Source organism: Neophocaena asiaeorientalis, unplaced genomic scaffold (assembly GCF_003031525.2).
Source record: "Neophocaena asiaeorientalis asiaeorientalis breed wild unplaced genomic scaffold, Neophocaena_asiaeorientalis_V1.1 scaffold184, whole genome shotgun sequence".
Lineage (NCBI taxonomy): Eukaryota > Metazoa > Chordata > Mammalia > Artiodactyla > Phocoenidae > Neophocaena > Neophocaena asiaeorientalis.
Genome location: NW_020185325.1, coordinates 2,055,662 through 2,078,869, shown reverse-complemented (window position 1 = coordinate 2,078,869; position 23,208 = coordinate 2,055,662). Strand labels below are relative to the sequence as shown.

General features: G+C 35.4%; 1 protein-coding gene across 2 annotated transcripts in view; it reads left to right on the top strand.

The window, feature by feature from the left end:
• The window catches only part of EDIL3 (EGF like and discoidin domains 3), a 411,746-nt gene that overhangs the window by 278,218 nt on the left and 110,320 nt on the right, over positions 1-23,208 (top strand). For both annotated transcript variants that reach the window (XM_024734369.1, XM_024734368.1), the window contains 3 exons: positions 15,713-15,868; positions 17,295-17,439; positions 21,935-22,119. In XM_024734369.1, coding sequence (XP_024590137.1) covers positions 15,713-15,868; positions 17,295-17,439; positions 21,935-22,119 — 486 coding nt within the window. The remainder of the gene's footprint in view (positions 1-15,712; positions 15,869-17,294; positions 17,440-21,934; positions 22,120-23,208) is intronic.

Below are 23,208 nucleotides of genomic sequence, written 5' to 3'. Positions count from 1 at the left end.
AAACATCAAAAAGCCATTTACATTTTAATTATTAAAGGTGAATTTAGTATGTTCACCATTTTTGAGGATGACATTGAAAAGCTTATTCCAGTTGGAAGGAACAGGATGAACATAGTCACAGAGGAGATGGAGGGAACTCAAGGTACCACAGGGACTGGTGTACTATACTGAAAATTTGGGTACATGTGGGGGTGGGCAGGGGGGGTTGGAGGGTGCAGGATAAGAGGATAAGGGTCTGCAAAGGTAAGGAGACATCAGAAGGTGAAATACATCAATACTGGATGAAGGTGACACTTGATGGTTATTGAAGAGTTTTCAGCAGGTTATTAATACTGTCAGAACTAGAGTTTAGGAAGGTGGCATGTCAGTGGTGTGGTGTGTGTTATGTGTATACAACACAAAGCCTAGTGCTAACGAGGCTTTTAGTACAATTTTATTGAATAAATGCTGTGTTTAATGCAGAGACGAGTCTAGGAGCAGGCACACCAGTTGAGAGGCTTTTATGGCTAACTGCCCAGAGGAGGACCTGAATGAGATTGGCAGCTGTTGAAATAAAAATAAAAGATTAAACTGTAAGAGGGTTTGAGGGTGCATCACTGACAACTGATTCAACTGTGTGTTATGGGAGGGGAGGGAGGAAAAAAGTAAGAAAAATTAAATTCCAGGGTTTTGAGCCTGAGCATGATTTTGGTACCATTAACAGAAATGTAGAAATCAGGAAAAGGAGTTGGTCTGCTTGGAAAATGATGCAGATATTTTGGGCCTCGGTGATTTACCCAGAGAAAATAATATCCAGTATAAAGTTGGAAAAGTGAGTTTGCTCTGTATAGAGAGTAGAAGTGGATCAAGTGGACACCACCGCCAAGTGACACGCTTCCTTATTACCACTGGCCACTTTGAGTCACAGGGCCACGCCTGTCCACATAGAGTTGAAATAGATTTTTGAGGGGACAAATGAGAACTCTAAAACAGAGTATCCTCCCACAGAGGTGAAAGTCTCTCTCTCTTCTATTTCCATTTTCATCAAAACAGTGTATAAGACCATAGCTTACCTGGGAGCACCATTGCACAGGACCCTTCGGAAGAAAAGAGCTGAACTTTGAGCTTGGGAATAAGTGTATTCATTCTACACGTTACCACCTTTTTCAGGACATTTCATTCCTGTACTATATGTTGGTTACATTTTCTCCATGTATTTGTTTTTAATGTTATTGCTGTGGCTGCTGCTGTTTTCCCCAAAACTGATATATTTAATTAGAATAGTAGCTGTTTCAACTTAACATTGGTGTACTTAGCGTAGATTGTTTTATTTTGTTGTTATTTTGGTTCTTGAAAAAATAACAAAGATCTCCTTTTTTTTTTGCCCACAAATGGGCTGTCAGATTTTTGCTTGTATTATGTGTTTAATGCTACTTTAAGTTTGAAGTATTCTTCTCTGAGTTTATAATAATAGGCTATATTTTCATTTTTCAGATTAAAAAGAAAGCTATGTTAAACTCAGGTCTCCTTAGTTACTATCATTAGCACTGCTATTAGAATGAGTGCTGAGTTTCAAAAGCAGATGTAAATTTTTCTTAGCTTTCCTAGCAGGAGCCCAACCTAAGCCAGTATTTTTACATAATGGTAGCTTTCAAGAAGTTCTTTCAAGTGATTATCTTGTAAAACAAAACAACAAATAGGACATTTTGATAATTGCCAATGGATCTTAGCTTTTCTTTTCTTAGGAGCATTAACCCAGATTTGGAAAGATGTATGTAAATGTTGAAAGAAGAGTACACTACAAACTTTTTAGAATGTTTTCCTTAGTTTCGAATCTGCTGTAGATGAATCAGTATTTATTTAGCAGCTCCTATTTGCAGAGAACTATTTGGGCAATAGACATGTTTTCTGAGCCTATGTGGAGCTTATTTAAGTAAAGAAAACATTTCAGATGATCTTATGCAAAAAATTTTTACTTCATTGTGTGGACATTTGAGAGGGAAAAAAAAAGCTGTTTGATTTAATTCAACGAATAATTGGACTCAACGATGTGCTCTGGGAAGTGGGGAGAATTTATTGAGTTCCAGCCACATGGGACTTCTTGAAGGGTATTCCCTTCTACTTCCCAGGCTTGGCAAAAGCATCTTCCAAAGTGACCTCCAACTCCCTTTTAATTAATAAATTCAGTCATTCATTCATTCAGTATATTCACTTAGCATTTCCTATGTGCCAATTTCTCTTCTAGAGGCAAGTTTATCAAGGAAGCCTTCCCTGACTCAGCTCTTCACCCTAGACTAGATACAGTTCTCATAATATATGTTCTTATAACTTCTTATTCTTTTTTGCTTGTTGCTTATAATTAAAGACTATAAAGGAGATTATTTTATTAAGTAAGCTGCATGAGGGTAGGGGGACTGTCTGTTGGCTCACTTTGTATTCTCACCAATCCCAGTGACTAAACCTTTCATAAATATGAAAAAATATGCTATCATAATTGGTATCCCCAAGACCTAGAACAATTTTTATTTGCTCAGTAAGTATTTATTAAGTGAATTAATAAATAGTGTGAAGATAAGCCACATTACCTATAAATCTAACACAAGTAAAACACATTTGCGTAAGCAGTTATATTCTATGGTAAAGCAATATGGTGTTCAAGATCAGTGGTTCTGGATTCAACTGGCCACTGTCACTTTGGATACAATTACTTAACCACTCTAAGGTACAACTTCTTTATATATAAAGTGGTAACAAAAATAGAGTGGTTTTTTAAGCTTGTTGTGAATATTTTATAATGGCTGTTGTCACATATTACCGTAAGCAAGTGATTAATAAATGTACATTCTCACTCACTTAATAAATATTTATTGAGAGTTGTAGCCAAGACTTTTAACTGTCTCTCAACATCCTTTTCGCCTGTTTCCATAGCAAGAGGATTACTAGCTAATAAGCATGTTTTACCTCAGAATATAGTCTTATTCTGTATAAGATTATATATCTTATTCAGTGTACTATTCTGTATATACTATATAGAGTCTTTCAGGCTATATTTCCCAACCTCCCTTTCCACTAGGTGTAGCCCTGTGATTCACAAATGGCCCGAGGCATATAAGCAAAAGCATCACAGTGTGGTTTCTGTGAATCTTCCTTGAGAGGTTGCACCCACATGCCCTCTTCTCCCCTCTTATCCCTTTCTTCATCCTGCTGCCAGAAACTCAGATGCCACCATCTTGGACCATGCGATCAGGGTTACATACAGTGGCAACAAGATAGAAGGCACCCGGGGCCCTGCTGTATCAGCCCCTTCTGCCTAGTCACATGTTTACACAAGGGAGAAGCCAAATTCTTTCTTATTTAAGCCACTGTTAATTTGGGCTTTTGTCACTCACATCTGAACTGAATCTTACCTAATATGATTCTGAAAATAGCATATTCAATATTAGATCCAAGGCCAAATGTATTAGTGTCATAATAATTTTTAAGTGTTACATGTAAGTGCAAAGGAAGCTATTTAAAAGGAGACTTAAAGAGCAGATAAGCTTTCAGACTGCTCTGATAGATGAAAGGGGACTTCCAGATAGACAGACATAACAACAGAAGAATTACCTTTTTGTCCAGCCTCGCCAGACCCTCATTAGCTTAGTGAGGGCTCCACCTCCTGGGCTATCTCTCTTGCTCTCCTCGGGGTCTAAGATGACCATTCAATCCTGGCATGTGACCTTGGGGAGGCAACTTGACCTTTCTAGACCTAGTTTTCTGTTTCCAGTCACTATTAATTGATATTTTCTCTTTATGTCCATAACAACCCATTTGTCCCTTTATCATTTGTAATATTCTGCTTCAAATTACAGTTAATTGTGTGTTTTTCCTCTTTAGATTACATGTCCAAAGATCTTTTCTGTCTTTCCATTTCCCACTGTCTCTATCATCATGTTTGTAAATTATAGACATGTGGGACAAATTAAATCCATTAAATAATCAGAAGTGCAGCTGAAAATATAAGTTGCAAAGACATGGTAGGAATTAGTGCATGCCAGAGTGAAAGATGTGCATGTTTTAATTTGGTTGTGGGTAGGCAAACCACTGAAGGTTTGAAAACGAAGAAGTGATCTAAGACTGGAGAAAATCTACAGTTCAGGCTCCCAAAAAAAAAAAAAAAAAGTCAAGTGTAGTGTACTTTGCCTTATTTTGAATGTCCTAATAACATGATTATAGTATTTTGTCATCAGAAATTTTATGTCACTTTTAAAATCATATGAATCTTAGAATAATGGGTCATAAAATGAACTGTAAAGCTAGAGTTATGGATGTAATTTTTATAGGCATAAATCTGGTCAGTGGTTAGTATGTGTAGTCCTTGACCATTAAAAAATAACTTGCTTTCTAAATTCCAGTCACACTCTAATGAAATTACAAAAATTAAAAAGTGATATTTTTCCATTTAAAAATAATTAATTCAAGGTTTCGAAAATGTTAGATCAAATTGTTTTATAGTATTTAGTTAGGGGAAGTGGAACAAAAGTTTACGAACAGTACAGTCATTACATTTTTAAAGATTGTCTAATTGCCAACATCTGTTCAGCAAAATTATTATTTTAAAATAATGAGATGTATTCTGTTTTCTTCCTCCTAAATTTGAAATATTTTAATGTTTTGCTATGCAGATTTTTTTGGTAGTGGTGAAACTGTGTTTCTTTGAAAACATGTAAAAATATTATCTTTCTACTTTATCAAGGAAGTCCATGTTGGACAAGAGTGCTGTGTGGGGAGTAGAGTTTTTTCTGTGCTTACCTTTGCCCTTTGTGTATTCGTCTCCTTACTTCTAAGGGAGCATAGATGACCAAAATTCCCCCATCATCTTCCCATCTTGGCCCATATGGGAGACCAGAATTATACAATTTATTTCTTAGGGTTAATATAAAGAGCAAAGATATAGTGTAATATGTATAAAAGCACTTTGAAAAGTAAAAGTTAAAGAAATGGAGTCTAATATGCCTGATCAGTGTGAATTAAAGAACCATTTTCTTATTTTTGTTGTTTTCCTACATTTGTAAAGGAGAAATTCAACTTTCCTCTTTCCTGGAAAGAATGGTACTGATAGCAAACAATCAAAGAATCCCTAAAGATGCTAGGCACCTAAGGGTCAGCATCACCTTTAATACTCAGAAGACCCTGTGAGTTAGATAGCATCTCATTACCATTGTACAGATGAAGAAATTCTGGTTCGGGAAGGTTAAGAACCTTGCCCAAGGCCATGTTAGGAAGCACAGTGGCACAACCAGTTTTCCAGCATGGGTTTTCAGAAGACAAACATTTTAAGTACAGTGATCTTCTCCCACCCTAAAGAAACAGAATTTCTGTTGTTCCTTCTAATACCCCTTGGCGGAGGCAAGCAATTTTGGGTCTTAGTGGTACTTACCACTGATCATCACCTAGAAAGGAGGGGTCTGTATGCACATCGTAAAGACATGCATGCAGTACAGGACTTCCGACTGCAGGCTTTTGCTTCTCTTTGTTTCTCATCTTTCCAGTGTTCCCATAGCACCATCATTCTCCCAACACCTAATAAGAAGTCCCAAACTCAGCAAGTCCAGTCCCAGATGTTGGTTTGTTGTGAAAAGCTCTGACTTCAAATTTCAGGATTTATTTGCTCATAAAGGGATTCAAAATGTTCAAACAGCTTAGAGCATTTTACCTTCCATATTTTATTTAAAAATAATTAGATATTTAAGTGGAGTACCCATACTTTCCATAGAAATACAATGCAAATTACAAATTAATCCTTACCATAGAAGTGTATAAGCAGGCAGAAGGATTAAAAGATATTAATTGCCTCCTCCAGGGAGACTTCATTATAGACTGCAAAGAACCTTTTGTATCAGGCAGCACCTTAAGAGACTATGGAATATTGCCAGTGTGCGTCCGATTTTGGAGTCATATTAAAAACTTACTTTCAGCATGTCTGAAATTAGATAATCTGGTTAACTCAGGTAATAACATTCCTAGCAGCTACCTTTAGGTCTAGAGTAACAATTTAATAATAAGGAAAAACGACCAAGCACTATTTGGTTTGTCTTCTTAAACAGAGTTTTTGAATCATGAAGTTAAGTTCTCAAGAAAAGCCATGAAATGTTGTCTGTTCGGTTATTCAGAATATTTGCTGATATATTCCAATGTGACAATGAAATTTAATTTCTAAAACTATTTAATTTTATGTTTGAAACACAGATGGAAGAGTGTACTTATTTAGATTAAAATAAACCAGAAGTACACAAAGACTATAGAATACTAAGTTATTGCTTGGTAATGGCTGCTGCATCTGTGTCTCAGAGGTTTCCACTCCTTCTGTTTAGCCCTCTGATTTCTCTTTTTGGTTAATTCATTCCTATTGCTCAATGCTAGAAAATAATATCCTAGAAAATTTGCCACTTTGTTTGCTAGAGCATATGTTTGCTTAGACGTTTTCCTTCGTTACATAAAAATGAAGAGTATCATAGTATTCTGCTTCCCAGAAGTACCTTTTAAGTTTTTATTATGTGATTTTTGTTTCTGTCTTGATGTTTAAGTGATCCCATGTCAGCATTTTAAATTTCAGGGCACTTACTGCTACTACCAATAATATCTTCATGAAGGGAAAGGTATAGAGTGTTCTCATAGCAAAACTTGGAAACTGTTCTGTTGGCATTGTTGTTTGTGTGCTAAAAACAAGCTGAAATAAGAAAAATTAGAGAACACAGGGGATAATGCGTTCTTCTCTACCTGCCAACCCTTCATCGTCCTGGTTAGGGATATGAACATTAGGGAATTCTCAGGTTTGGCTAAGACTATACTTAAAGTAATTGAAGATCTAGTTGTTATTTTACTTTTCCTATTCCCTCAGTACTGTCCTCAGTCACATTCACTTTGAAGGCCACTCAGCGAGGTTGTTGAAGTGGAGGAGAGCATTCATGTGGACCTTAAAGTGAAATTCCTCCCCCTCGTTCCTGAGCCAGCTATTAGAAGTAATGCACCTGGGGCTTCCCTGGTGGCGCAGTGGTGGAGAATCCTCCTGCCAATGCAGGAGACACAGGTTCGGGCCCTGGTCCAGGAAGATCCCACATGCCGCGGAGCAACTAAGCCCGTGCGCCACAACTACTGACCCTGCGCTCTAGAGTCCGTGAGCCACAACTACTGAGCTCACACGCCTAGAGACCGTACACCAAAACAGGAGAAGCCACCGCAATGAGAAGCCCACGCACCGCAACAAAGAGTAGCCCACTCACCACAGCTAGAGAAAGCCCGTGCACACCAACGAAGACCCAACACAGTCAAAAATAAAATAATGAAGTTTTAAAAAAAAAAAAATAATGAACCTCTCCTAACATCTGCCTTGAAGGTTTTTTTTAATTGATAAACTTTAAAAAATTTTTCAACATGCTAATTTATGCCCCCTCTCTCACTCCTCCCCCCTCTCTCTTTTCTTGGTGGAGCAGGTGATTGCCCTCTTCACATCCGCCTAAGAGCTATTGCTGTTGACATTGGCCACCTATAGGAACTTAAGCAAGTCCAGTCTCTGGCCCACAGCCTCCCTCTTTCCTCTCCCCTTTATGGTGCACCCACTGCTCATGTGCTTGTGCGTCAAGAATTTTTTTTTTCCTTTTTGGTATCACCTCAGGCTTCTTTAAAAATATATAGATTAGCAAGGTGACCTTATTTTTATTATTTCTAATGTATCTTTATTGAGGTTAATGTTCCTACTCATGTAATGTCATCATTTTCTCTTTTAATTCCTCTTGTTTCTTCCCCATCTTCTGTCTTTTCTTTGAGGTTTCTGTTTTTCTCCTTCTTCCTTCCATCTTTCCCTCCTTCCTTCCTTCCATCTTTTTACTGAATCTATTCAAATTACCAGGTTTTTTACAGACAATGACTCCTTTAATTCTTGCCCTAGCCATATAAAGTAACCAGGAAAAAGACAAGAAAAATCTAAATTTCAGAGCACAAGAATTAAAATCCATACCTCAGACCATGAAACTTTATTTATGAGGGTTCTGGGACTACCACTACCTTAATATATACTATTACATGAAACTTAATATACAGATTGAAGTCTTTAAACAAAATAGCCACAGTTCAGTTCATTCCTGAATATAAATACTGAAGGATATGAAGAAACTCTAGCCACAGCAAGTACCAAGAAGGGGGAGGAGAGTACAATATACTGAAAGCTCTTCAGAAATAGGGGGAAATTCAGAGGAAGCTGTTATGCCAGGACTCGTGGAACAACTAACAGGTTACACCCATGATGGTGTGTGAATTCCTTCTGTTGCATACTATTTAGTGAATGAGGTGTTTCACTTTGATTGGAAATTTTCCCAGGTGCAAAGAGTCATAAAGAGATTATAGTGTTTATGCTTACTTGCTTGTGTTCTTGTCCCATCTTTTTTTCAAAGAAGACAGTTGGGTTAATTGAACACATGTTAAAGGCTGACCAGCATTCAGAACAGTGGAGGGCAATTTAGGAGCCCTCTTATCTGGAGCTTCAGAACTAAGTATTAGATTAGTTAATAAAAACTGATTAAAAGAAAAAAGCATTTAAATTCTTTTTCATGTTTCTTAGATGAATCACACCCATGAAGCATTATTGATTTCAGTTTTTATTTTATTTGTTGCTTAAACATACTGGCGAAGTTATTCAAGCATAGAACCCTAGGTATTAATTACTTCCCGAATAATATCAATTGTTTTCAGTAATTTGCCTTTTTGAGGTTTTTCAAAGCTATTTCATGTTTTCATAGGCAAAAAAACCCTCTCCTTTCCCAGTCACATTTAGCAATTATGTTTAATCAAATTACATAATTAAAATAACAAGCACAACTTGAAAAAAAACAGGTTGAGGATCCAACACAACTGACTCACGGTTAGTGTGCGTTTCAGCTGGCAACAAGGAGAATAGGCCTGGCAGAGACCAGCCAAAGTGCCAGGATGTGCAGAGCAGTGCATGTGTTTAACAGTGGGGATGAAGTGTTAGTGAATCAGGTCGTTGGTGATACGGAGGTTGTTTAAGGGAAATTCTGTTATAACTAGGCCAGTCATATCAAAACCATGAACTTATGCACTGTTGGTCTGAGTTACTCCTTTCATCCTGACACACCCCAGAGGTCTTCCTCCTTAGACACGTTCATGATGCTTCCCACCCCCCAGGCCTCCACAGAAGATGTTAAAGATGCAATCGATAAAAATACTTTATGTTAATAAGATAATGTAAATTACAGGGGAGTCTAATTCCCTGTAATTTTTAACTAGAAACTTTTGGTAATAATGTTCCTGCATTTTTTCCGTAGCAACTCACAGACTACTGATTGTATGCCCCAATAATCATGAAGTAAACAACCACTAAGTGTTTGATTTTAATATGATTTTCCTAATAATAAGTTATGAATCAGGCATTAATTTCTCTTATTGATTGATCTTATTAAATTAATTAAACAAGGAGACCATTAGTCTGATTTGCCTTTTTTATTGAAATATAGTTGGTTTACAATATTATATTAGTTTCAGGTATACAGAACAGTGATTCAGTATTTTTACAGTTTATACTCCATTAAAAGTTATTACAAGATAATGGCTATAATTCCCTGTGTTATACAATAGATCTTTGTAGCTTATCTATTTTACACATAATAGTTTGTATCTCTTATTCCCATACCTCTAACATGTCCCCCCTTCCTTCTCTCTCCCCACTGGTAACCACTAGTTTGTTTTCTATATCTGTGAGTCTGTTTCTCTTTTGCTACATATGTTCATTTGTTTTATTTTTTAGATTCCACATATAAGTTAAAACATACAGTATTTGTCTTTCTCTATCTGACTTAGTTCACCAAGCATAACATTCTTTAGCTCTGTCCATATTACTGCAAATGGCGGAATTTCATTCTTTTTATGGCTGAGTAATATTCATATATGTATATATCACATCTTCTTTATCTATTTGTCTGTTGATGGACACTTGGATTACTTTCATATCTTGGCTATTATAAAAAGTGCTGCTATGACCATTGGGGCGCATGGATCTTTTCAAACTAGTGTTTTCATTTTTTCCAGATATGCACCCAAGAGTAGAATTGCTGGCTCTATTTTTAGTTTTTTGAGGAACCTCCATACTGTTTTCCATGGTGGCTGCACCAATTTACATTCCATCAAAAGGGTTCTCTTTTCTCCAAATCGTTGCCAACATTTGTTATCTGTAGACATTTCTGGCTATTATAAAAAGTGCTGCTATGACCATTGGGGCGCATGGATCTTTTCAAACTAGTGTTTTCATTTTTTCCAGATATGCACCCAAGAGTAGAATTGCTGGCTCTATTTTTAGTTTTTTGAGGAACCTCCATACTGTTTTCCATGGTGGCTGCACCAATTTACATTCCCATCAAAAGGGTTCTCTTTTCTCCAAATCCTTGCCAACATTTGTTATCTGTAGACATTTTGATGATAGCCATTCTGACAGGTATGAGATGATATCTCATTGTTGTTTTGATTTGCATTTCTCTAATAATTAGTGATGTTGAGCATCTTTCCATGTGGCTGTTATCCATTTGCATATCCTCTATATATTCAGGTTTTCTGCCCATTTTTTGCTTGGGTTGTTTGGTGTTTTTGATATTGAGTTGTATGCGCTGTTTATATGTTTTAGATTGAGTTGACTTTAATGTCTTAGCAGCCTACGTAGGCAAGCACAGACCTAAGCCTGTAAATTCCTCAAGGTTAAGAACTGGAAACCTAAGGACAACCAATCACAAACAGCCAACTAGGCTTTCCCAAATGATACAACTCCTTAAGCTATAGCTAATCAGATAATTTCTTTGCTTTGCTTCCCCCTCTTCTCTGTAAGTCTCCCCCAGGCACCTGTTTGTGGAACACTCTTAACCACTTCTTGTTTGGTGCTTCCCCATTCCAATCACTTTTTGATCAAATAAACTCTTAAAATTTTTAATACGCTTCAGTTTATCTTTTAACAATCTTCAATTGGCAAATGTTTCCTTTTCTTCAAAAAGGAATTCTTCTTCCACTTCCCAAGTATTACAACATTTAAAAAACTGAAAGCTTTTCTTTCAGTTTAATAAAATAAGAAAGTAGTTCCTTTTGGCAAGCTGTATTTGTTTACATTTTATGTTCCTATTGTTTTTATGTAGTGATACCAGCTACCAGTCAGACCCACACTGGAATGCATTACTTAGGTGCATCACAACTTCTAGGTTGAGGTAGAGAAAAACAATTAGCTATTCATAAAGCTACTTTTAAAGCTAATTGCTTATTTAATACTAGCTTTTGCCTAAAGTACCACTATAAATACTTTTAAGTATGTTATACAATAAGTATGCTTGAAATGCTTATGGCACTATAGTTTATACTGGGGAATGAGTCTCAGAAAATTCTTTTGTATGTAATGGTACTCTTACATCAGATGGCCATACTTAAGTCCTTTTCCTTGAGAACAGAGGAGGAAATGAGAGGAACCAATGATCCCTTCCCCCACTTTGAATATCTTTTGCCAGCACTGATTTGAGGATGAGCCTCCTTATTTCCTGGCACTGTTACTCATTCCCCACCTTCTGTCTCATTCCTCTTCTCTTATAGAAACTCAGCCTAGAAGAGTTGATGTGTAATCTTTCATTTCACCTTTCCTGGGTTGATTTAGACACATGAATTATGGGAAAGTGCATGATGTTATGTTGTATATGTATTTGTTTTTCAATTTACATAAATGGTGTTGTGTATATTTCATTCTGGTTTTTTCCACATTCTTATGTTTTTAGATGGCTATGTATGAATCCAGTTCATCACTTCTGACTCTCAGAAAGTATGCTTTTGTGTATGTGTGCAAAAGCACACACAGACACATGCATGTGCACACATATATTTTATATTTTAAATCTCTGTTCCTCTAGGGATAGTCACTTAAGCTGCTCTTCTTTGCTAACATAAAAAATTCTACAATAAATATGTGTGTGCATTTCTAATTGAGCACCTATGCAGAAATTTGTGGGGTGGGGGGGAGGAATACCCAGGAATAGGTTAATTTTGATAACAACTCCCGCCATCAGCAGAGGAATACTTCAGCAATACTTGATATTATCTCATCATTCTGGCTATACGTTGTTCACTATAAATTGCTCTTTTTATTTAATTTGCATTTATTTAATTAATAGTGAAAATTTAACTGTCGGAATTTCCTTTTCTCTGAATTGCTCTTTAATATGCTTTGCTCCGTTTTCTGTTGTTTTTTTCATCTCTTTGGAGTGTGTGTGTGTGTGTGTGTGTGTGTGTTTGTAATAACCCCTTGTATATTTCACATCAGTAGTTCTCAACTGAACTTGAAGTACCCATATGTCTTGTGAAGGCAGAGACCCCCAAAGTCCCATCCAGGAAGTTCACAGGTCAACACTATTTCCATAATAATTATAAGATTTTCTTTGCCGTCTTCACTGTGTTGACATTTGTACTGTTGCCACAGAACAATGGTGAGTAAAATTGCTGGAGCCTTAGCACAAATCAAGACAGTAGCATCAAACTGTACTAGTAGTCTTTGTATTCACCCCCATTATGCAGACGCTGGAGGCCAAAAAAAAAAGAAAACTCAGGCTCATTTAAGAATGTCCTTGATGAAACAGTAACAATCATTAATTTTATTAAATGCCAATGTTGGCCATGTCTTTAATATTCTGCGTGATGACATGGGAAACACACATAAAGCACTTCTGCTGAGTACTGAGCTATGAGGATGATCTCGAGGAAAAGCACTTGGGAGATTGTGTGATTCGCAAGCTGAACTACCTCCTCCTTATTTGAACATTATGTTTACTTCAGAGAACAACTGACAAACCATGACTATTCATACCTGGATATTTGGCAGATATTTTCTTGAAAATGAACAAAGTAGTCCTGCCACGTTAAGGAAGACAACTGACAGTATTTGTTGCTAGGTATAACTTGAAATTTCAAGGGAAAATTAGAATTTTGGAAAAAATGTAACTGCCAGTGTGAGCTTGAGAGCTTCCAGTGTTCTAAGATTTTTTAATGAAATTGGTGGTGATATTAATGAATGTGACTTTTTGATATTATATAATAAAATGTGTAACCTTTTAGAGAGTCCACATAGTTCCGTGAGTCTATATTTTCCAAATGACCAATGCGTGATTTTACAAAACCATGCATGGGTGAAAGACCCATTCAAAGTGCAAGATGAACCAATGGATTTTAACATAACGAATATGAGAAGTTCACTGGTAGATTTCAGATTCCACACTCCAATAATGCTAGATACAGGAGAACTCAAAAGCCTAAAACCTAATAATTGCTAATAATCCCTGAACCAGTATTCTATGAATCATTTTTTGGTTGTTATTTTTTATTTGATGAAAACAGTACTGATATTTAATTACAAATACCTACTAAAAGTAGATTCCACCCAAGTTGGGTGCTGTTTACTCTCTGGAATTCCAACTCCTTGAGATATATATTCAGAGCTTGTAAATATTAGAGCAAACAGGAATCTTTTAAAACATCATTTCTGATATGACTTAGAGAGAAACATGTACTCAGATTTTCATTTTTTGATTGTTACATAATTTAAGCTTCAGAAAATTAGTCTACAGCTCATCAGCTAAAATTCTAGCAGAGATAATTTGGCCATCTACAAGATAAAAGATAATGAAAAAGGAATGTTCAGCAGTATCAAGTGTGGAATTTGGCTTCCAAAATGGGAGGAAACATGATTTATAGTGTCCACTGTTTATGTTATATATATTAGAAAGATTTAGACTATGAAGAGTCTCCATTTGAAAAAAGAATGCTATACCTACGATAGTGGAAGAATATGGCTCTTTCATAGCAATGTGCTCATTTACCTAACATAGAGATAAAGCCTCTTTCGGAGGTTACCTTTACCAAATCTCACAGTTAAAATTACAAAATCACCCTTAGAGAACTAGTTGAGATAAAAGAGTAATAAGTAAAATTTACCTTCATGGGGAGTATTCTTTTATTTGTACCTCTAAACAAGAATGAGACATCAAATGTATTCATGTCAGTAATTTTGATGTTTAAGTATTAAAATGAGAAAAGCAAAATCAGATATATGAGTCAACTCACTTCGCACTGTTGCAGAAAAAAGGAACCACAGGCCCAGAATTTAAAAACAAAAATGTTGTTTATAGGTTTGCTTTACAAGAGTGAAACATGGGCATATGCTCACCAGTCAGAGGCTGGGGACCATTCACCCCAGTTCTTTAACTCATCCAAATTCCAGATTTTCTTTATACATGAGTAAGACAGAGACTTGTTTTATGAGCACTAGTTGGAGAAGAACCATCAGAGAGGGAAGATGAGACTTAGGGAAACTCAGAATAGAGAGGAAGGTGGACCATGCCATGTTAGCAACCTTTCAGAAGCTTGAAAGGGCACTAGCTACATGCAGGATTCAGGATTGCCCTTAACACATTAACACATTTAAAATCTATAAATCCAGGGAAATAAAACATTGTAGGTCTTTTAATGAGTCACAGTGTTTGTCTGGGGTGGGAACTCTTTAATGATTGCTTTCATAGTTCCAATTTTTGACTTTTTAAATGTATGACCTGTTTTTAATCATATAAAAACAAAAATTCTAGAGGCGCTGGTTTCTTCATGCACATCCTCCGCCATTTCAAATGTTAACTCTTATAGTCCCGGCAGAGAGTGGAAAATCCTTATCACTTACATGAATCTGAAGATTTTCTGGTTTTCTCAGGAAATGGTCTCTGAATTATTAACAATATTATAGTATAACAGATTTAAATTATTCTGATTTGTAATTGGTGGAGAGGAGAGCTTTATACTGATTTGTCAAGAACATTGAAACAGTACCTTTCTACTGAGCTTAAGATTTTATAGACATCATAAAGGCATTTTAAAGTGAATAGAACAATTTTTAATGTTTGCCCATATATGGAGAGAGTATTTTTCTTACATGGTAGCATTTAATGAATGATTATGTTGTGTCAAAAGGAGATTTCTATTTAAATATGAGAAAAATGTTGAAAAATTTATTAGGTGACAGTTATGCTGCAGCAAACTATTGTAGGGTGATTTGGAATGGAGAGAAAATATCAGTTAGAACATCTCCATATAATGAAATGAGAAGTATTTGGTGAAAAACCCTCCATGACCAGTGTGCACTTACACAACCCATAGCAGAGACTACAGTATAAAGATTGAGAAACTGAAGATACTTTTGTACTTGTTTTTTGCCATCATTGTTGTCTTTATCTTTTCTTATTCTAATACTCAAAGTTCTCGAAGAGGTTTGCATGTTTTATTTTAATGGAAATTTCTTGAAGGCTAAAGCAGTTGAGACACATTAACAGTTATATTGACATTAGTTTCATAGTAATGTCATTGAGGTTATTTTGAGAAGACAACATTCTCATTTTTTACTTTGCTAACTCATACTTACATATCATAATCAACCAAATGCTTTCAGTACTTATATTTTGGGGACACATTGCCCTTTTCAAATCTTGTTCCTACATATTGCTTTACTTAAAAAAAAAAGTATACCATCAGAGAAAGACATTTGGAAGCTAAGCTTGATATATGCTTGTTTTGTATTATTTAAAATCTTTACTAATAAATAAATCTGTTCCATTTTCAAATTTGATATCAGCGTCATTATCCTGAAAGCAATGAAATTATAGTTGATTATGCCTTGTCTCCTCAGATAAATTTACAAAGAAAAATGAGAGTTACTGGTGTGATTACTCAAGGAGCCAAGAGGATTGGAAGCCCAGAGTATACAAAATCCTACAAAATTGCCTATAGTAATGATGGAAAGACTTGGGCAATGTACACAGTGAAAGGCACCAATGAGGATATGGTAAGACTTACATGACATTATTAATTTGAAAGTAAACTCCCATAAATGATCGTGGATTACCAAATGATTACTGAATATTCAACAGAAGTCTTATGCTGTTGAAAATAAATTTGATTCTTTTAATCGGACCAGTGGTGTGGAGAGGGTACGGTGTTATCCCAAATTATCAATGTACAGTAGCTACCTTTTAAATCTTTCTCAGATTTTAACTGGTGGTCCTATAAACACTTTATCACAAGGTTAGCATAGTCCTGTGTATGAAATTAAGTTTTATTTTAACAACAGTCAGCTTTCAATATTTCATTTTATTGTTTTGACAGATTAACACTTTCCTTAATCAAATAAATACACATCAAAACTATTATTTTTAAAGAAAAAATATAATTTTTAAAGAAAAACACAAAGTTATAGAAAACATAAATATCTTTATATACTTCATATTGGAAGAAAATTTTGTTATTTAGCAGAATAAAATATTTTAGAAGAAATGGATATAATATTCTATGTCTCCTTTGCCTTTTCATATGATATTTCTAATTTTTTAATTAGTTTTACTCCCAATTTTTAATTAAAAAAAATCAGCACTGCAGCTCATTCCATTTAAAACTCAGTCATTAGACTAGACTCTCATATATCTTATGAACGATTTTTTAAGTTACCTTCTTAAATGAATTTAATAGGTTTTCTGATTACCAGGTTATGTAGAGGGTAAAATGAGAGTGAGATTTAAAGGAATTAAAAATAACACATTTTAGCACTTAATTTTTAGAGAGAAATTAGCTTTTCACTGGAGATATATATGAAGAATTAGGAGTCTCTTATCTGGGACAGACTGATAAGGAAGTAATCTTGAGGAATCAGACCGTAAAATGTCATAAATCTGATCACAGTATTAGAGAAACTGAGTGATCAGGAAGCAATAGTGAAGACTGGTTCCTAAAAACAAAATGAAACAAAAAAACTATAATTACTAAGTAGCAAAATGAGCAGACAGACCCCTGTCCCAGATTAAGTTGAAAGATGAAGGTAGTCTGAAGGACTGGCCTTAAATTGAAACGACCATCATAGTAGGGTATAGATTAAGCCATAGGTCGCAGTGGTTTACAGCTTTAATGAGGATTCTGTCTATAGGTCTGTTGTCTTTTTTTAGGGAAAAAAGCATTATATTTTATTTATATCAATAGAAGAAAAATAAAATACTAAGGTTGTAGAAAGGTATTAAATATTGAATTTACAGAAAATTATATTTATATTCATTTCTCATGGCAAGGTGCTTTCTAAATGCTCCAGACCCCTAGATTATTTAATCCAATCTTTGAGAGATTACGTTGTGTATGTAGGATATAGGGTCAATATATGAAAATAGTTTTTTAAAAAAAGCTGTTGCAATTAATAATTTTAAACTCTATGTTATCTCTTTTCATAGGTGTTCCGTGGAAATGTTGATAACAACACACCCTATGCTAACTCTTTCACGCCCCCCATAAAAGCTCAGTATGTGAGACTCTATCCCCAAGTTTGTCGAAGACACTGCACTTTGAGAATGGAGCTTCTTGGATGTGAACTGTCAGGTGAGTCTCATATTATGTATTTCTGTACTCTCTTTAAAGGAAAAAAAAGTATATTTGTATGTAGTGTGTTACGAACTTGCAATTTTTCAGCACTCGTAGATGTTCATTTCTGCTACAAAATGTCCTGGGCTTGGTTCAATGAGAAAGAGAGAGAGAGGAGGATAAACAAGTTCTAAAACACGCTACAGAATAGAATTAATGTAGAAGGGGCAATGTATTTCTTTGAGTGGTCAAAGAAAGTACAACAAATTTTCATTGGAAACTTTTGTCAAATATAAATGTGCCTTCTTGATTTTAATAGTAACTATGATTTACGTTTTATGACAAAATTTCAGTAAAAACTGGAATCTGCCTGACTTCATAAATTGCAGTTACATTTAGGCTATATGGCATAGAAAAGTAAGCTTTATCTTTGTACATCTACCATAAGAATTTAGTTTTGTCTTTTTTCTTTTAGGTTTTATGAAACATGTAAATTTATCATTGCTTCCAAGAGACAATACTTTACAACCAAGATTGCTACTATAAATTCATTCTTAGATCATTCTTATCTAACAACCTGCTTATTGTACGAACAGTGGTTTTCAAACACAAAGATAATCTATCAAGGGATTCAGATTTAAATAATCCTTGTCTTCCAGGAGCATCAGGACTAGATATAAAGATGAAGACTTTATGAGTGGATCTCACAGTCATTCACTTTCAATCTAGCTAGATTCTGAACTAAACAGAAAATCTGTCTAGGCATTTCACTGTGCTATATTTTTGGTGGTGGTTCTTATATTTCTATCATCAACATTTACAAACTATCTTTGCCACTTTGGCCTGAGATTTTGTTCAAACCACTGTGTTTTTAAGAAAACTAAAAATTCATGTGTGCCCCACTTTTTAGTGTAACCTCCAAGTACGAGAGACTTTTGTCATACTTAGAGAAGTGCCGTTTAGTTAAAAATAGGACACATCCCTGAAAAGAGACAACTGAGAACTTTTTATTCATTTCAAAATGTTGCATATAGGTTAAAACGCACACTTTATCTATTTCCCTTCTTGGGTTTATTTGTGATGTTAAGAAAGGGAATGATTCTCAGGGACACAGAAGTTACTATTAAAAAACAACCAAACTTTAAATGAACCCATTACATTCGAAGGAGTTAGAGACATTTGGGCAGATGAGTGAATCTATTGATATTTTAAGAATCATATTTTCATATTATATATGGGTGTCTTTTATGAAGCAATCAACATACAGTTTTAGTACCATTAATTATTGTAATGGGGATGTTTTCCTTATTTTGGTAATTTGAACTGGCTTATTGACTACCAGTAAATCTCAGCAGAATTATTGCTGCACGGTGTTTATATTGCATGTCACTATATCACCACAGGCCAGTGTCATCCGTAAGTCATTCATCATAAAGCAATCAAGGGAAGCCACAGCATGATGAAGTTTGCTGTTAAGTCCCATGCTTTTTAGTTGCTACAACATCGCCTTCCCCAATTTTTCAGTCCTTTGATTCATGAGGGCCAATCTCTCAGACATGGCACAGTTACACCCCTAAGATATGAATATGTTTTACTTTCAAGTTTGACAAGAGGTTACACCTGACCCTTTACGGATTTTTATGTTTTCAAAAAGAAGCCACACCTCATCTCCCAACCCCACAAAATGATTTTGAAAGTATATGCAGAGAATAATATCTCTTAATGAATGCTTATGAAAAAATAAATAAATAAAAATTTAAAAAACAGTGGGACTTCCCTGGCGGTCCAGTAGTTAAGACTCTGCGCTCCCGATGCAGGAGGCACGGGTTTGATCCCTGGTCGGGGAACTAAGATCCCACATGCCCTGTGGTGTGGCCAAAAAAATTAATAAAAATTTAAAGCTAGGGCACCACCTCACTTTAGAAATAATCAATTTTGTTGTTAATACCTCATCTTGTTCAGGTGCTCTCCATGTTGGCAAAAGAGTTAATTTATACATATAAAATCGTATGGATGAGAAGGGAAATTGGTGGTGTGAGGCAAATTGACAGAGAGGTTAGCTATAACACTTGGAAATAAACATTAGTAGAATGTACCAAACTATTTCCCACAATCCAGTACAATGCTGTAAAGCCCAAGGCTGCCTTATTGTATTCAATAAACTGTTATAAGAGCTCTCAGCCTGCCTAGAAGATAGCAGTTAATCTTTTTTCAGATACTTACAAAGAAAATTCCCCTAAATTCTCAAAAGAAATATGATTTAAGATGTTTAGAATGAAATGGATCATGACCGTAATTAGTAGAAGAATAGTCATTCATTCATTCTTTGAACAAATTATTCAGCACTTCCCTGGGCTGAGTACTAGACAGCAGAGTGGGTAATGAAATGAATTCTATAACTAAGCAGAAATGGTCAAAGTAAAGGTATGCTTTTTCTATCCAATACTTCACAAACTATGTTACATCTCAGAAAGGAGAAAAGCAACTTTGTGTCTCTTTCCTTTGTGTCTCTTCTGCAAGCCAAGCAATTGTACGAAGATTCCAGTGTCAAGGTGGGGGACTGGTGGTGATAACAGAAGAAAAACTCAGAAATCCATAATACAGACAATGCACGTTACCTTAGAACTGCTTGAAGATAAAGAGCATGCTATTAAGACTTTAGAACTTTCTAAAATCTTTGAGATTTTTGTCATGAAATTTTTCTTTTTCAGAATTTGTATTGAGGATTCAGAACTACTTATATCATGGAACTTGGGGTATAGGTCTCCTATGCCTGCAACTCAACAAAACTTGAGCTAAGACATCCAATTGGCTAGCCCTCTCTGTCAGTCTCTGTCATGTTTGCATAGGATAGGAATTTCCTAGAAGGTGGAGGTGAAGGCAAATATGGAGGAGCCTCAAGAAGGAAGATTTGATCTAGATGGACTAGGACAGAAAGCAAGGAATTGTAATTAAGAATTATATTTATCAGTGAAAAGTTCTAAACTACCTCTCTTAGAGCCTGGACTGAAAATGGTCTAGTTTCAGAAATTGTAGCCAATCATAGGATATTCTTTAATACTCACTGGTATGCTGATTTGGGGACTTAATACTGTCATCTGTTGGAATAAGATTTATGGAGATAATAAAAATAGCTAACGTTTACTGAATGCTAGCTATATGCCAACACTGTTTCTAAATACTTTATCAACTAATTTCTTAGAAGACTTTTTTAGTATAATTTTGATTATTATCACCATTTTATAGATGAGAAGACTGAGGCACAAAGCGGTTAAATAACGAGTACAAGGCCACACAGCTAGTATGTAGGGCATTAGCAGAGTATGAGGAGATGACATTGATCAGAGAAGTCGCCTATTTTATCTTGGCTTTCTTGATGATCAAACTTACCTGTGTGTTCCTTGGCCAAAAGGTAAAATTTTACATATGGAAGACTCAGCCTCTTGCTAATATGATAATAGAATCATACTTTCCATTACAAGCTTTGTGAATGTAATTTTGTCACAATTGCAATTCAACATTGGGAAATAATGTATATAGGTACATACATACATTCAAGATTTTTCAAGGACAGACAAACCCAAATTTTGTATCATGTCAAACCTGAAAATATATGTGGCAGATTTGAAAATCTTCAAAAAATATCCAATACTAGAGGTTATGGAGTATGATTAAAACATAAGAATGTATGAAAAGTCTTGTCCAGTAATGGTTTTGCTAGAATTAGCTTATTTTTTTTCCTGTTATCTGTTAGTTTAAATTCTACTCTAGCACAATGTGAGGTATATGGTATATGTTGAATAAATATTAGTTTCCTATCTTCCAGAAGAAGCCATGTTGGTATTATAAGAATCAGTGAGGGCTTCCCTGGTGGCGCAGTGGTTGAGAGTCCGCCTGCCGATGCAGGGGACGCGGGTTCGTGCCCCGGTCTGGGAGGTTCCCACATGCTCCGAAAAAAAAAAAAAAAAAAAAGAATCAGTGATAATGATTAACAGGTTTCTTGGAAAACAAATGCTGTCCAGTTTAGGGTATACCATTGGAGCAGTTTGTGAAAATGACTTTGTACTGAGGGAATTTTCATTTTCAGTATTATGAAAACAAATAAAACCAGATATCCTTTCTGAGAAAATGTTCCATTTTTAAAGACAAAATGAAACTGTTGAAAACCGGGAAACCGTCATGAGGTTATCAGTAATAAGACAGGAGAGAGCATTCCAGCATTGCTTTCATTTTGCAAAATCATCTATCACAGAAAAGTAGTTTGAATTGTCTGTCTTGTTTTCAATTTTTCCAAAATATATTCAGACAAAATAGCTTGAATTGGTTATCTTGTTTTTCGATTTTGTTCCCGATTTATTTCTGATTATAGCCTTTTTTTGAATTTAGATGCTCTCTCTTTGGGGGAATGAATAGCATTATGCTTAATCTTCTCTTGCCTCTCCAAAATGAATGCAGAAAACTTCCCAGCATGATAAATTATTTTTCTCATAGAGCCCTTCTCATTTTCTTCCAGGCTGTTCTGAGCCTCTGGGGATGAAATCAGGACATATACAGGACTATCAGATCACTGCTTCCAGCGTCTTCAGAACTCTCAATATGGACATGTTCACTTGGGAACCAAGGAAAGCTCGGCTGGACAAGCAGGGCAAAGTGAATGCCTGGACCTCCGGCCACAATGACCAGTCACAATGGTTACAGGTAATATTTTCTAAAAATGTCTCACTATCCACTTCTCCTCTTCCTTAGAAGATTTCCTGCTGGTTAGATAAATATAAGAGTCATTATCTTCATACTAGTTTAAATGCGCCTTCCTCTGTAGCTTAACTAAATGGGTAAAACAAAAATTCCTTATGAATCCGTTTTCATGTTCTATTTTTACTCTGATGTTGATTTATAGATGCTACTGTCAGACTGATGCAGCAGGGTGGACCAAATCACACTACATATAGGTCAATTTGATTGATTATGAGAGGATTTGCATTTTAACTCTTATCTGTTCTAATGCTTTGTGTCAATATTGGTTTGAAAGCATCACAGCAGGAATCCAAACCGCCTTGAAATCATGCCACTGACCAGCAGATTGTTCCCATAGAATCATGACTCATGACTTATTAGCTTTTTATCTGTGGTTGCTAAGCAATGGAGCAATTTGATTACATTCTCATAAGAAAGCTTGCTTGAAGAAGGAAAGCATAGACATTGCGGTCTGTTTACCATTGCAAATGAGGTAAGATTATAGTCAGTGCTTCTTAAAATAACCTTCCTGAAGCGCACTTATTTGTGGAGTACTTTTAAGTATGACTTTTAAGTATGAACAAATTTGTTAATAATGTCTTCTGTAGCAAAGAAAAGTAAGACAGCTTAATTCTATAATGAGGTCATTTTATTTGAAAGATGTGTTCTCCTCTTATTGATTTTTATGCTGCATGTATGAGTTTCAAAACTGTGGTAATTCATTGTATTTCTGGAAATCATGAAAACAATTACAATAGCAAACGTCACCCCTCATCAAACCAGATTTGCCACATGTAAAACTGTTCTTACCAAGTCACCTGAAATTTCCAATAGTCTCTTCTTTCTTGACCCTAGTTTTCCCTATTCTTACAGAAATATTCACTTTTTTTCTTTAACTGTCCCCTGGCATTCTACCTGGATCTTTATTGATCTGAAGCTTTATTTAGTTCTTTCATTACCATACATAATGGTTAATTATGTCTTTCTCCTTTTACTGTTCTGTGAACTTTTTGAAGGTAGGCTTTATACACACACACACACACATATATATAT